The sequence below is a fragment of the Branchiostoma belcheri genome, unplaced genomic scaffold (genome assembly GCF_001625305.1).
Source record: "Branchiostoma belcheri isolate BF01 breed outbred unplaced genomic scaffold, Haploidv18h27 scaffold126, whole genome shotgun sequence".
Lineage (NCBI taxonomy): Eukaryota > Metazoa > Chordata > Leptocardii > Amphioxiformes > Branchiostomatidae > Branchiostoma > Branchiostoma belcheri.
In genome coordinates, this window is record NW_017802669.1 from 353310 (window position 1) to 365703 (window position 12394).

The window sequence follows — 12394 nt, forward strand, 5'->3', positions numbered from 1 at the left end:
AATTTAACAACATAAAGATCCTGAATTTATACATTATCACATATGATGCATTGGACGTTTTGGTGAAAACGTTTAAAACCTTTCCATCCAAGCTGGATAATAGCTGAACTTTCAATACTAGAAATCACAGAAATTTACAAGGTCCTTGGTCGAAACGTAAAATTTGAGAGATCTTAATTGATCCAATAACTATACCTGGGTATACAAACTTCTGAACAAGCTTCCGACACTGGGATATTGGCGGAGAAACTGCTATCGTGAAGCAACAAGTGTCAACCCCCCTCCCACCTCACCCAACCCTACGAGGAGATCAATTTCAAATTCACTGTTAGATACATGTAACGAACGCTAGCAACCAAATACTTACGCCTAGACTCTTCGTGTTCTACTTGATTTGATACTTTGTAACTCTATTACGAAATAGTTATGATGTACAATGGCTAATTGGCGGAAAATCAAAGACAATGGCTGGGAAATACCTTGTAAACTTTTGTCAACTTTGTTCGAAACCTCCCGGTTTGTGTACTTTCGCCATGGTGAAGGGAAGGATCAAAACAGAGTGTGATAGGTGGCTATACTGATAATTTTGTACAGCCAGATTCATTACGTCAAATCTACTTCAAATTTAGAATTTGAATAACCATAATGACATAGTTAGTATAATCGATATATACTACATGAGTTTACGCAAGTCAGTCTTGTAGAGAATTACTAATTCACAAATATTTGTCATTAAATAAAGCGGATTTAACAGGCACATATTTTGTGGTACTGAGAACACCTACAACAACTTGTTTCTAAGCTGCACTCTAATTGGTCAACAGCCGAAGCGACCAAAGTTGGAACCAATCAGACGTGAGCTTTGATTTTTTGGAATGTTGCCAATCATCAGGTAATCTTTCAATAATGGCGGCCGAAGAACTTTGGACCGAGCGCCTGTCCCGAGCAAGTTCTGCAACAATGCGGTGAAAACCCCGTAAAGAATTGTTCTTTTGGCTCAGATTCCGTCCAATAGAATCAATGGAAGCCGGGGACGATGTTTACGCCGAGGGAAGAGCGTCGGCGGCGAGACGGGTAAGTTGGGAGAAAAGTTATGACTGACCTCTGCGCTCTAGCTGGTTGGACGTGCATTTCGTTGAAACTTCGCCAAATTTTTGCTCGCGCGAAGACGACGATTGCATCGCATTTTCCTTCTCCAATCCCGCTTTCTTTTAACCGCCAAACATCCGCGACCCCCTCTTTATTTTCGGCTTAGGTTTCTAAATATTTTGCAGCGAGACACAGCCACGGATGATGCTAAAATGGCTAGCTTGCGTGGTTTGAATTTTCGTGGCGGTCTGTGTTTCAGTTGTGGGACGGGCTGTGACCAGGCCTGGACACGGCCGAGGTATCATATAACACCACAAGAAGCCCCACTCCACGTATGCATGCACCCAAAAAAGCACGTCCCATACAGTCAACCCCACGTACAAACGTAATATTCCCACCGTCGTTCAGTTCCAAATTGCATGCAAAATGTTTTGTGTGGACTGTTAATTTGCGTTCTGTGCTATTGTTGAAATAGTCCTGACGATATGGTTGACTTCAAATGAGCACTAGGCAGGATTCCTCGTTTTTTTCCCGCCTCAAACTGACCACATGACCGCTCCTGACCGGCTTGGTCAGCTCAGGAATGCAGGCTTGACCCCTCAGGGAGTAGTGGCCAACTCCCCCCTGGACACAAGCCCGCAGTGGTTGCAAGTTGGTTCCCCATATGTGACCATCTTGGCTGGGGTAAAACGTCCTTGGCAACAAGCCAGAAGCAAAGTTCAGGTTCAGGAGGTTGACTGAGGATTTTATCCCTGATTTAAGGCTTAGTGGAGGGTGGTAGAATTCCTACCTATGTGGAATTTGAGTGGCCAGCTTGTACATAATTTTGTGTGCTTTACAAGAGGGCCTGCATGGGGTGGTAGTGATTAGGGGTTACTCCAAATTTTCGCTGCCGATTACGAATTACGTTAAATTGTCAGAATGAGTACGACTTCACATTTTGCGGCTAATGTACTGAGTACCAATTACGTTGATTTTTTTGGGAGGCTGCCTACGGATTACGAAGACTAAAATTAGTAAAAAGGCCTGATTACACCTTACGAAAAAGGGCATGCAGGCTCCCCTTACAAGTGGATTCTTGAAATAAAACAGTGTCAACTTAATCTTTTTAATATCTTTATTTGCATGTATTTTCCTTTTTAATGACTTGTCTTGAAGCAGATACTTCTCTGGCAAAATCATGGCACTTGAAACAATTTTTGCCATCTGCCTGACCAACACTTGGCAACCAGTTATGATTTTGCCACTGAGGATGAGCTTGGAGATGATACAATGACAAGATATTGCTGTCCTTCAATGTAAACACACAAGGCCTTGTCCTGAGGTATAAATAAATCAAGGTTCAACAAATTACGATGAACACAAGCCTTGCACGCATATGATATAAATGTGTACAGGGAGTTAAGATTCCTTTATGAAACTACAAGTAAAACTTAGCAAGGTTTTTAACACACAGTTGCCTCATACTTTTTTTCTAAATGTTGGATGTAGGGGACACGGTACACAGGCCGTTTTTAATAGAGCCAGCTCGAGAATGCCTAGATACAAGACCACAAAGCTAGCTGCATACCGGGACACGCCCCTCTCTTGTTCACTAACAAAGAGAAGGCAGCCCCAAGGGAAGAGAATTTCTTTACCTGGTTGGGGCAGGTCGTTTCTTTGGCTAAGGTCCCTTGTAAACAATAATGAGGTCAGTTTGCTGCATAGTTTACCACAGCGTACTATAATTTGATAAATACAGATTTAAACTGTCCCTGGGCATGCTAAAATTGTGAAATCTTGACCCTCTGATAGACTATTTCCTGCATTTTGAGGGGTAAGTTTTGCTGGTAGACTAAGCTTAGTTGGATGACATCTGTTTCCATATCCCTAAATTAGTAAATACCGATTTTTGTCCGTCAAGGATGACCATTGTGAGCCACAAAATTTCATCAAATGACAGAAAGACAGAAGCTGGCTAGAACACAGGTTTCTTCACAGCTCGGTACAAAAATGGAAGGAAGTCAAGCCCAAACTCAGTCAGACTCAGAGTGAGGATTGGGAAGCCCCAAATCGCCCAATTCAGCAGAGAATGATGGTTCCAAAATCATGATTATTTGATAAATTCTTCACAGACATCAATATTGAGGTTTTAAATATTGATCCTGGATTGAGTGAGAGAAAATATTGATCCAATGCTTTGTGGGCACCAATAGGCGAGTTTAAAACTTTGTCATTGCCACGCGAGGACTTCGGTAGTTGTTGTCACTTTTAACGCAGAAAATCAGTTGCTCAAGAAATCTACTTGGCAATTCAGTGACAGGTCTCCCCCATTTGGTTGAATCTACCTCCATGCATCTGGATCTCATAACCAGCAGGAGAGCTGATCTCCTGTCCTTGCCAGCATGCCAGCTCCTATTGTGTCACCACCTAGTGCAGCCCCACATCTCAGGACACACCCCTTTTCTTAAACAACCTTGGGTGGCAAGGAAGAAGAGGAGACTTTGGTCATCTCAGAAGTTGTGAGATAGGTAAAAGATGTGATAAGACAGTATAGAAGGGCTGGGTAGTATCGATTTGATAATTGTGGTGGAAGTGGGTACTGATTTTTGCATACTGACTGACATGGAAACAATCATGGAAAAATCTGGGTGGGCCAGTTAATCTGGTAGTCCCATAGGTATCAGGTATCTCTATGTGCCCAGCCCACATTTGATTGTCTTTTAGGTTACTGTAAGTCACAATTTTTTCTCAGTACTTTTATATTCCTGCACTTCTGTGCCACAAATTTATCATTACTGTAAACACATATAATTTGCTGACATTCTTTCTTCTGCAGTCTGCACCTGCCACCTACACTAGTAGTTCCACGAACATGTCCATTTTTCTCAGACCACAAAATTTTGATAGTATGATACTGCAAATATGAAATGATTTACAGTAACTGTGGAGAGTTGAGTACAACATATTTCCATTTTTCTCTGTCATGATAGTTAAAGATGTGAAGTTGTAATTCGATATCTTCCTTTGTAAATTAAAAATAGATACACGAATTTGTTTACCTGTAAGTTTTGCAAAACTAGAAAAAAATATTTGAACTGTGTGCTGTTTTCAAACTTACCAGTGTCAGATAAATCATACCTTACAGGTAAAATACTACGAGTAGTGAAGTAAATGACTTGGTCAGTGATTATGTGTCGTAGTACAATTTACAGTCTTTTATTTGGACTTACTCAGAACGACAATTGACAAGAAATGGCGAAACAGTTTATTCCCATAATAAAAAAAACATTTGCCTATCATAAAGTTGCAGTCATACTTCATGTAGCTTCTGCAAACCACAAGCCATTTTTGTAAAATCATGCATACCTGTCCACAACAGTCTTCACACCATTCAAACAAAGCCACGCCCACTCGCTGATTTTCCCGCCTTTTTTCCACCCTGATAATAGCAGGTGATAAGCCAGGGTTTTGCCACCCTTGGGTACAAAGGCTTTAATAGATGTTTAACGAAGTCTGTTGGTATAGGAGATAACTGAGGAGGGAAAGACTCAAAAGCGCTGTGTTTACAGAACACAATCTGCTGACAGTTGAGACCAGTTTAGAACTGCCGTAACTTGACCTGTGTGGACAAAAATGTTCATCATTTTTCCAGCTCATTGAGTTAAACACGGCACAATGCTGACTTCTAAATACATCAGAAACATCAGACGACTTGCCCTTAACTTGAGTTCAAACTCGGCTTTTCCTCTAATCCCTTCCGACTAGAGTGCCTCTTAGCTTCCAATTAGCAAGGTAACGAAATTAAACCGTTCTTTATCTAAGTAGACGAAGTGTCTACTTGAAAGAGTTCTTTCAAGGTAAGATTGCTTCCTGTCAGTGCGATTTCGCTCAAGGCTCAGAAAATACTTGGAAGATCCTTTTTTTTTTCCAGGGGAGTGGCAGGTATGTAGTGATGTTTTCATGGTTGAATGGTAAGGAGGAATGTGGCTGAACTGGGGTGAGAGCAGTCCAGGTAAAACGTCATATCTGGAGGCTACGTGTTATCAGTGGTAACACCTTTGATGGTATCCACCTGTTGGAATGGCTGTGTGCCTAGGCCTGTTCAAACAGAGCAGCCCAAACACCTGTACGCGATTGGAGGCCGGGATAAAAGTTGGTTCCGCGTCCTTCCCGTGTGTGGGAACCAGAATGCGCCGCTTTTCATTGCCAGCGAGCGTGGCCACCACCCGACCCGCCTCCATTGGTCGGAGCGATGGGCTCGGACAAACACGGGAGTGCCCGGGCGCCATTCATCGGTTCCTACCCCGTGGTCGCGGGTTTTTATTTCCAGGCCGAAGAAAAGGCCAAAGTCAATCTAATCATGCCTTACCGGCGTGGGCCCCTTTGTTTGAGGGCGGGGCTTGGTTGGACAAACCTGCCCCGGTATTGTTTCGTACTTTGTTGCCCCAGATACTGTCATCATAGCTGGGAACATGTTGGCTCGGGTGAATGGGCCCAGCAAGGGTTGGCAAGATGGCAGTTAGGAAAAGAGGAGGTCTGAGAATGAGATTTGTGTAAGGGTGTGAGAGTTCTCAGGGGATGTCTCAGCCTGGTGGCCTGTGATAGGACCACGCCATGTTCAGATATGCCTACCCAGATCAGCTGAGCTTCAGTAAGGATAGCCATGCGCAGCGTCTGGTCGTGTGCAGGGTGGGTATTATTATGTAAATACTACTTATAAAGCCATCAGGATAAGTGTTCTCCTTCACATCAAGGGGAATAATGTACCGGCCCTCCCCCTAAACTGTTCTGCAATGTTTAACACATGCATGTGTGTGTGAATAGTACCTAATGCAATACCTTGCCTTGTGATGTGTTTCTTTTCCTTAGCATTGCTTCAGTACAGAAGCAGTCATGCTCATGAAACGCTTGCTATATGTGATAATATCTGAGAGTTACACGCAAACCTTGAAAATATATCCTCGACTGACTTAAAAGTTAACCGTTAGGTAGGATATGCTACCAAAATTGTATTGCGGTTGTTGTTGTTAGTAGCAAAAAAGAAAAGATTGTGAAATTCAAAAGTTGTGAAAATATTTCAAAAGAAAGTAAGAATTCCTAGAGCTCAAGATGAGAGAAAGTCAAATTTTGAACAATTGTACCAAAATCTTCCATCCCAAAGCCCAACTCGCTAACAGTTGTACAGTATTTCCGACCACGTTTCTCTTACTACATGCAGTAGTAAGTAGTTGCTAGTATAGTAATTTAGCCCACAACCGCTGCTGACCTTTAGCACAATAGATGCGGAGCACGATAAACCCCATTGTTTTCCCACCTTGCTTCACAGGCGTGGATTGAAAGAGGCCACGCAAATCCTACCAGTCATTTTCAGTTATCCAAACATATCCGATTCCCAAGGATGCCTCATTCCAACCTCACTAGATTTGCTAGTCATACCACACTGCACATTATGGTGGCATGGTAACCAATTGGTCTTCTTTTGTTATGTAGGGCTTTAGTAGAGGAATTTGCCCTGACCACCTTTCTTTTTAGCCTCCTTTGCAGGCTTAGAACTCTGGGCACCTTCCCTATTAGTATGCAGAGTTCTAACTTATCTAAGGGCAGTAAGGCCTAGGAAAAATTTTTTGTATTTCCTGTTTTCCCAACTGACCCTAGAAAAAACTGCTGAGCATAGCCCCTTTTTTTAGTGGACCCCTGCAAGGAACATAATTTTTTGAGCTTATCAACCATTTCTAGCTCCATGATCTGACACTTGAGTGATAAAACGTTGTACAATCGGTTTTCCAACTTTTAAAATACAAGTGTGAGTGTCCTCATGCAAGTTTTACTTTGTTAAACTGTAGTGTATAAGTTGGATCACTAGAGATGTCTGGTCCACAAAAAGGAAGAAAGAAAAGGATAATCCCTACCTACTGACCATAATTTTTTCAGGACTGAAACAGGAAACACAACATTTTCTTCCGAGGCCTAAGTGTGTGTGATATAAGCAAACTGCCTCCCCCCCCCCCAAAAAAAATGCCCCCAAAATGCCTGCAAAGGAGGCTACTTTCTTTCTGTGATCCTCATCAGAAGGGGATATCCCCCATGGGTTTCTCCTGTTCCTGAAAGAAAGTCCTTGTGAGAGAACTCTGCTGGCCCTGGCACAGTAGGGGACTGGCACACACACACAAGGATTCTATTTGCCTCCTAATGAAAGCTCTGATGTTCAAAAGTTCCCAATAAATTAGAGGTTTGGCTGGGATAAACTTCAATGCTGTATGCTGTAGAGAAAACTTATAAAGCTACTGTAAATTACAGTCAAACCTGTACTAGCGGTCACCTTTGTATAGTGGTCACTCGGCCATAGCGGTCAGTTTTTGCCGGTCCCTTCAATTTTTCCCATTGACGTAAGCATTAAGAATCGTGTCTATAGCGGTCACTGTTCAACGCGGTCAGCGGTCACCCCATTCCGGTCCCGCCTGCATGTCAACACCGCCGATAGCGGTCGCGGCTGGCCGTAACCCGCTAAGCACCACGGCCGTAACACCACCCCACCTCGGGCTACGACCGTTATGAGCCTTGTGATAATTTTCCGATCGCTACATTACTAAAATGTGAACTGAAAATTATACTCCATATGTGTATGAAATAAAGGAAAACTGACTTTTGACACGAAGTTTCTGCGGTCGCGGGTGTCTTTGATATCTGCGTTTTCCCCAACACCAGTGCCGTGCGTGCCGCATGGAGCTTCAATGGACTCGGCCTCTCGGCGAAGATTACGGCAAATTATCTTTACAAAAAAACTTAAGAATATCCATATTTGGTTTCTCGATTCCTTGAAATGCGTAGATATGTGCATAGCTTCCGTTTTTCATGGGCATAATTAAAGAAATTTGGTTCGAAAATGCGTTTCGTATTTTTCCAAGATGGCGCATGTTAGCTGCAGAGGGAGGTCAATTGGGGTCATCGGAAGACTCCACTGTTATGGAGGTAGATACACCGAGTTTTATTTAACTTCATTAGCGTCAAATGACGTAATTACATTATGAAAACATTTGAAATACATTACTACAATTAATTTTAGATGTAAATTTAACACTGTAGTGGATATTTTAGAAAAGATATAAGTCTGAAAGGAGAAAATTTTCTGTTGACTACCACATTGGCATAATGGTAGAGGCAGACAACCCACACGGGGAGAAACCCAAGCCGTAAACAAAGGAGAGTTTTCATGTTCAAAAACGACCAAAAACGGAAAGTAACTGGCAACTGACGAACAATTATTTTGCTGTTAACTAAATAGACAGCATCTTGGTACAAAATAACTTATTTACGTGGTTGGAATTCGCTGTGGCGTATGTCGGTCGCGCGAAGCAAGTGTTCACCAAAGAACAAAAACATGGCGATGTCGTTCTCTTCCACTTTTCGACTAACAACAACGACTACTAGTAACGTGGCGATTGCGGAGAAACGATGGCGAAAGCGGAAAGACGGACGCCAAACTTATTCCAAAAGGTGGAAGTGATTCGACTGGCAGAGAGAGTGAGAAGAGATCGTCGAAAGCTGAGCTTAGATTAAATGATTTTGCAGTCGATAGAAATTTGTTTGGAGTTGAAAGTTTGTTGCTTGATTTGCTTTCTTTCTTTAGCCACATGTAGTACTAGTATGTACACAAGAACAGTAAATGACAACCAGTGATTTTGTATGTTTTAAATTATGTGAATGGTTTCATTGTCCCAGAATAGATTAACTGAATATGTTGAGTGTATGTATCTTTGATGTCAAGTTAATGTTTCCATGCAATATTTCTGTATTTCTTTTTTTTTTCAAGCAAGTACAAAATAAAGTACAACTAAAGCAAAAGAACAACAAATTATTGAACTAACACATGTACATATAAAAGGGGTTTACCTTTGCAAATGTATGTATTCATATGTTTCAGAATAAAGACATCACTGTTGGTACTCAAAGCATGTGTCCCTTTTTTGGGGGGGGGGGTCAATTAACCGGCTGTTTCTCTATAGTGGTCACCTGGCCATAGTGGTCAAATTTGGCCAGTCCCTTGAGTGACCACTATAGGCAGGTTTGACTGTACTTCTTTTATCTTAGCAAATTATCGCGAAAAAATAATTCACCAACTTTCTTTCTTCTGCACCTTCTGCCACCGCAAACATATAGTTCCACAAACGTGTCCATTTTTCTCAGAAAGTGATTTACAGTATTCCAAGTCTGATTTTGATTTTTGGGGGGCATCAGGCCAGGTAAGCCTTGCTTGGCAAAATTATGTGTATGCTGCACTTTGGCCTTGTAGTTAGGTACCTGATACATGATGGGCTTGGCTAGATTTATATTTTCCTCAAATGTTTGTGGCATGTTGTACATCGTACTCTATACGACTGTCAACCAATAACTCGAGTCCCCTCGGTTGGAAATGTATTATTTATGCTGCTTGTTTTTAGAAGAAAGACTTACAAAACCCACATATCTGCTTGGAGATTAGTGGCACGCCAGCTCATAATACTGTAATTCCTGATTTTTTTTGCGGTAATTTTATGGTCACAGCTTTTCGCGGCCACTTCTGTACCATGATCTTATTACCATTATCCAATGATTCGCAGCATTTCGCTTTCTTTTTTCCTGCGCCTGTCACCACGGTGACCATAAAATTCCGTAAACATGTCCATTATTCTCAGACTAGAAATTTTCACTACTGCAAACACAAAGTGAATTTACAGTAATGTGGCTCAGAGCAGACCCCAGAACTAAAGTGGGTATTCATTTGGGGTGGGCTAGGAGTAAAGAGGTCACATTCCTTGGGATAGTCTCCGCCACATGGGCTTACCCTTGCTGGGGTTAGCAGGGTTCACAAAACACATCCAAAAATCAGAAGTATAAGTCCTTGTTTTCCTGCAAAGAAGCTTTTCTCAAGAAAATGGAATGGATTCCCGGGGTTTAACCTCGGTTCCTGAGTTGTCTGTAGAACTTTTACTTTTAGAAGAGCAGTACATTATGAATTTGTGGTTACACCTTTTGACAAGAACTCTATGGGGGATGGTTGGGAGAAGGTATCAGGTATCACAGGTTATTAGAGGCAGTTGAAGCCATTTAGCAAAAGGAAAGGTTCTGCCCTAGTTTCTGTTGGAAGGATTGCATCCAATGCAATTTTACTAAATTAGGGATTCAAAACGAAAAAATAAACTGGATGCAGAAATCTTTCTGTTATTGACATTTGCTGCCATTTCTTAACAGGTAATCTTTGTCATCTTTGTCACTTTTAAGTACTTAAAAGTTAAAGCATTTGAAATAGCCCCAAAATAAAAGTGCTGAAGCACCTCTATAGTTTTTGGGTACCACCCACAAATAGCTTCACAGATATTGGTATGCTATGGGATAAGATTTACTTTAACTTACTACTGTCATGATCGAGAAAAGAAAGACAAGAAAATTGAATTTGAAGATCCAGTTTTGCTGTCCTGAACAATTTTAGAACAATTTTAAATGGTGTAGAAATACATTTTGAAATAGATGTGTACACTGTAGGTATATTAAAAGCAGGTAAATGGGATATGTATCACTAAAAAATTTTAGAAGCAGCATCTTTAAAACATAAGGCCTCAGTTTTAAGGTCATCTGCCATTATACAGTATAAATATAACCCATCTGACCATCATTGTTAAGAGATTTGACGGTGTCATTTATACATCCCCCACAAATGTCAAATGAGGTTTCGTAAAAGGAATCCAAATTTAGTGTCAGTGAAAGGCTACCACTATATCAGTCTGTGAGCCGCTCTCATAAATATTTATCAAATATTCTTTTGAAATTGGTTTTGTAATAGTCTGTGATGTCTTCCTTTGTGATAGCTCACACAGTGCGTGAATTGTATTGTTCTACGTTTGAATAATATATGTGGCCTGGGTGTAAATTATGAAGTAGTTGCCACAGCGTTTTCATGCACCAGTAGCTCTGGCTACAGATTCCTTCACTTCTGTATACCTGTATTAGCCAATTAGTATTCGGTAATACAAGTGTCACATGCGAATAGGCCATCTGATTTTTATCCCTTTGTAATTGTATGCAAGGCGGTTTTTTGAAAAGTTAGACTTGTCGTTGCTTGATCTTGGAAAGAAAGGCTAGGCGGAAAATGTTTTTGCAAGGCACAAAATACCATTTCCACTCTTCAACCTATGCCTGCAAGACTTTTACTATACCACAGGTAAAGTGTCTTTGGTATAGAAGTGTTAATAAGCAATAATTTTATGTAATATTGTTGGTTATTGTACATGTATTGTTTTTTGCTCCTCTAAAGAACTCATTCAAACATTTTGAAAGTGGGGTCCTGTGGCGTAATGACAGAGTATTTGGCTCCGAACCAAGAGGTCCTGAGTTCGAGTCCTACCATGCCACCGATATTGTGTCCTTGGGAAAGGCACTTTACACAAACTTCCTCTCTTCGCTCAGGTGAAAAAGAGTATGTCTGTTGTCTGTGCATTTGTCTGCGTTGGTGGTGGTATAAAATTAAAAATGAGTGTGTCGTCACAATATGTCTTGTGAAATGTTGGAATATTTAAAAAAAAACATTTTTATTTTAAGATGGCGGATTTTATCTATGTTACTCTAGGACTGGATGCGGGCATCCGGCGCGTCACTGTCTCGACTGGACCAGGTCCGACCCAACGTGTACACCATGGGCGCCCAGGACCCGAGAACACTGCGGGCCGGTAGCGCCAGGCGACGCCGGTCCTCAGGTAGACAGCCGGGAAGCACGCCGTACCAACAGATCGACACAGAACCACCCCTGGCCGGAATCACATATCAGAAAACTGCATGGTAAGAAAACAAGACATAGATTTCCCCTCTATCTACTGTGACATATTTACACCGAATTTATACTTCAACATTAGAGTGTCAGTGGTAACCAAGATATTCTTTGGGGTTCACTGAGCTTTTTTGTAACAACACTTGAATAAGTAAGGAGGAATAAGTAAGGAGGAAGAATTTGACCAATCTCAGTTCTAGGTAATTCCCTATAACTTCCTGGAACCACCTGTAAGTGTTTGGGGTCTCTGCATACATATATCAGGGCTGGAAATATCACAGTACAGGTAAAATTGGAGCTGTGCAGGTATTTTTGATGTCTACCTGCACCTAACCTGCACTGGTCCATGTACTGGGTATATGCAGGTTAGTGCAGGTAAAATTGGAGCTGTGCAGGTATTTCTGGTGTCTACCTGTACCTAACCTGCACTGGCCCATGTACTTTGCAGAGAAAGTATTTCGAGCCCTGTTAATATAGTCTGTTCTCAAAATCAACCCAGAAGAATTAAGGTCCCGTCATAGTTTA

The 12394-nt window shown here is 41.5% G+C and overlaps 1 protein-coding gene across 2 annotated transcripts in view; it reads left to right on the forward strand.

Moving 5' to 3' along the window:
• The first annotated feature begins 879 nt into the window (after nucleotides 1–879).
• LOC109463443 (serine/arginine repetitive matrix protein 1-like) overlaps nucleotides 880–12394 on the forward strand; it is a 28153-nt gene continuing 16638 nt past the window's right edge. The window contains exons 1-2 of one of the 2 annotated variants that reach the window (XM_019760264.1): nucleotides 880–1074; nucleotides 11672–11880. In XM_019760264.1, the coding sequence (XP_019615823.1) occupies nucleotides 1021–1074; nucleotides 11672–11880 (263 nt within the window). In that variant the 5' untranslated portion in view covers nucleotides 880–1020. Of the gene's footprint in view, nucleotides 1075–5661; nucleotides 5761–11671; nucleotides 11881–12394 lie in introns of those variants that run through there. The other variant, XM_019760262.1, reaches the window with a different exon arrangement.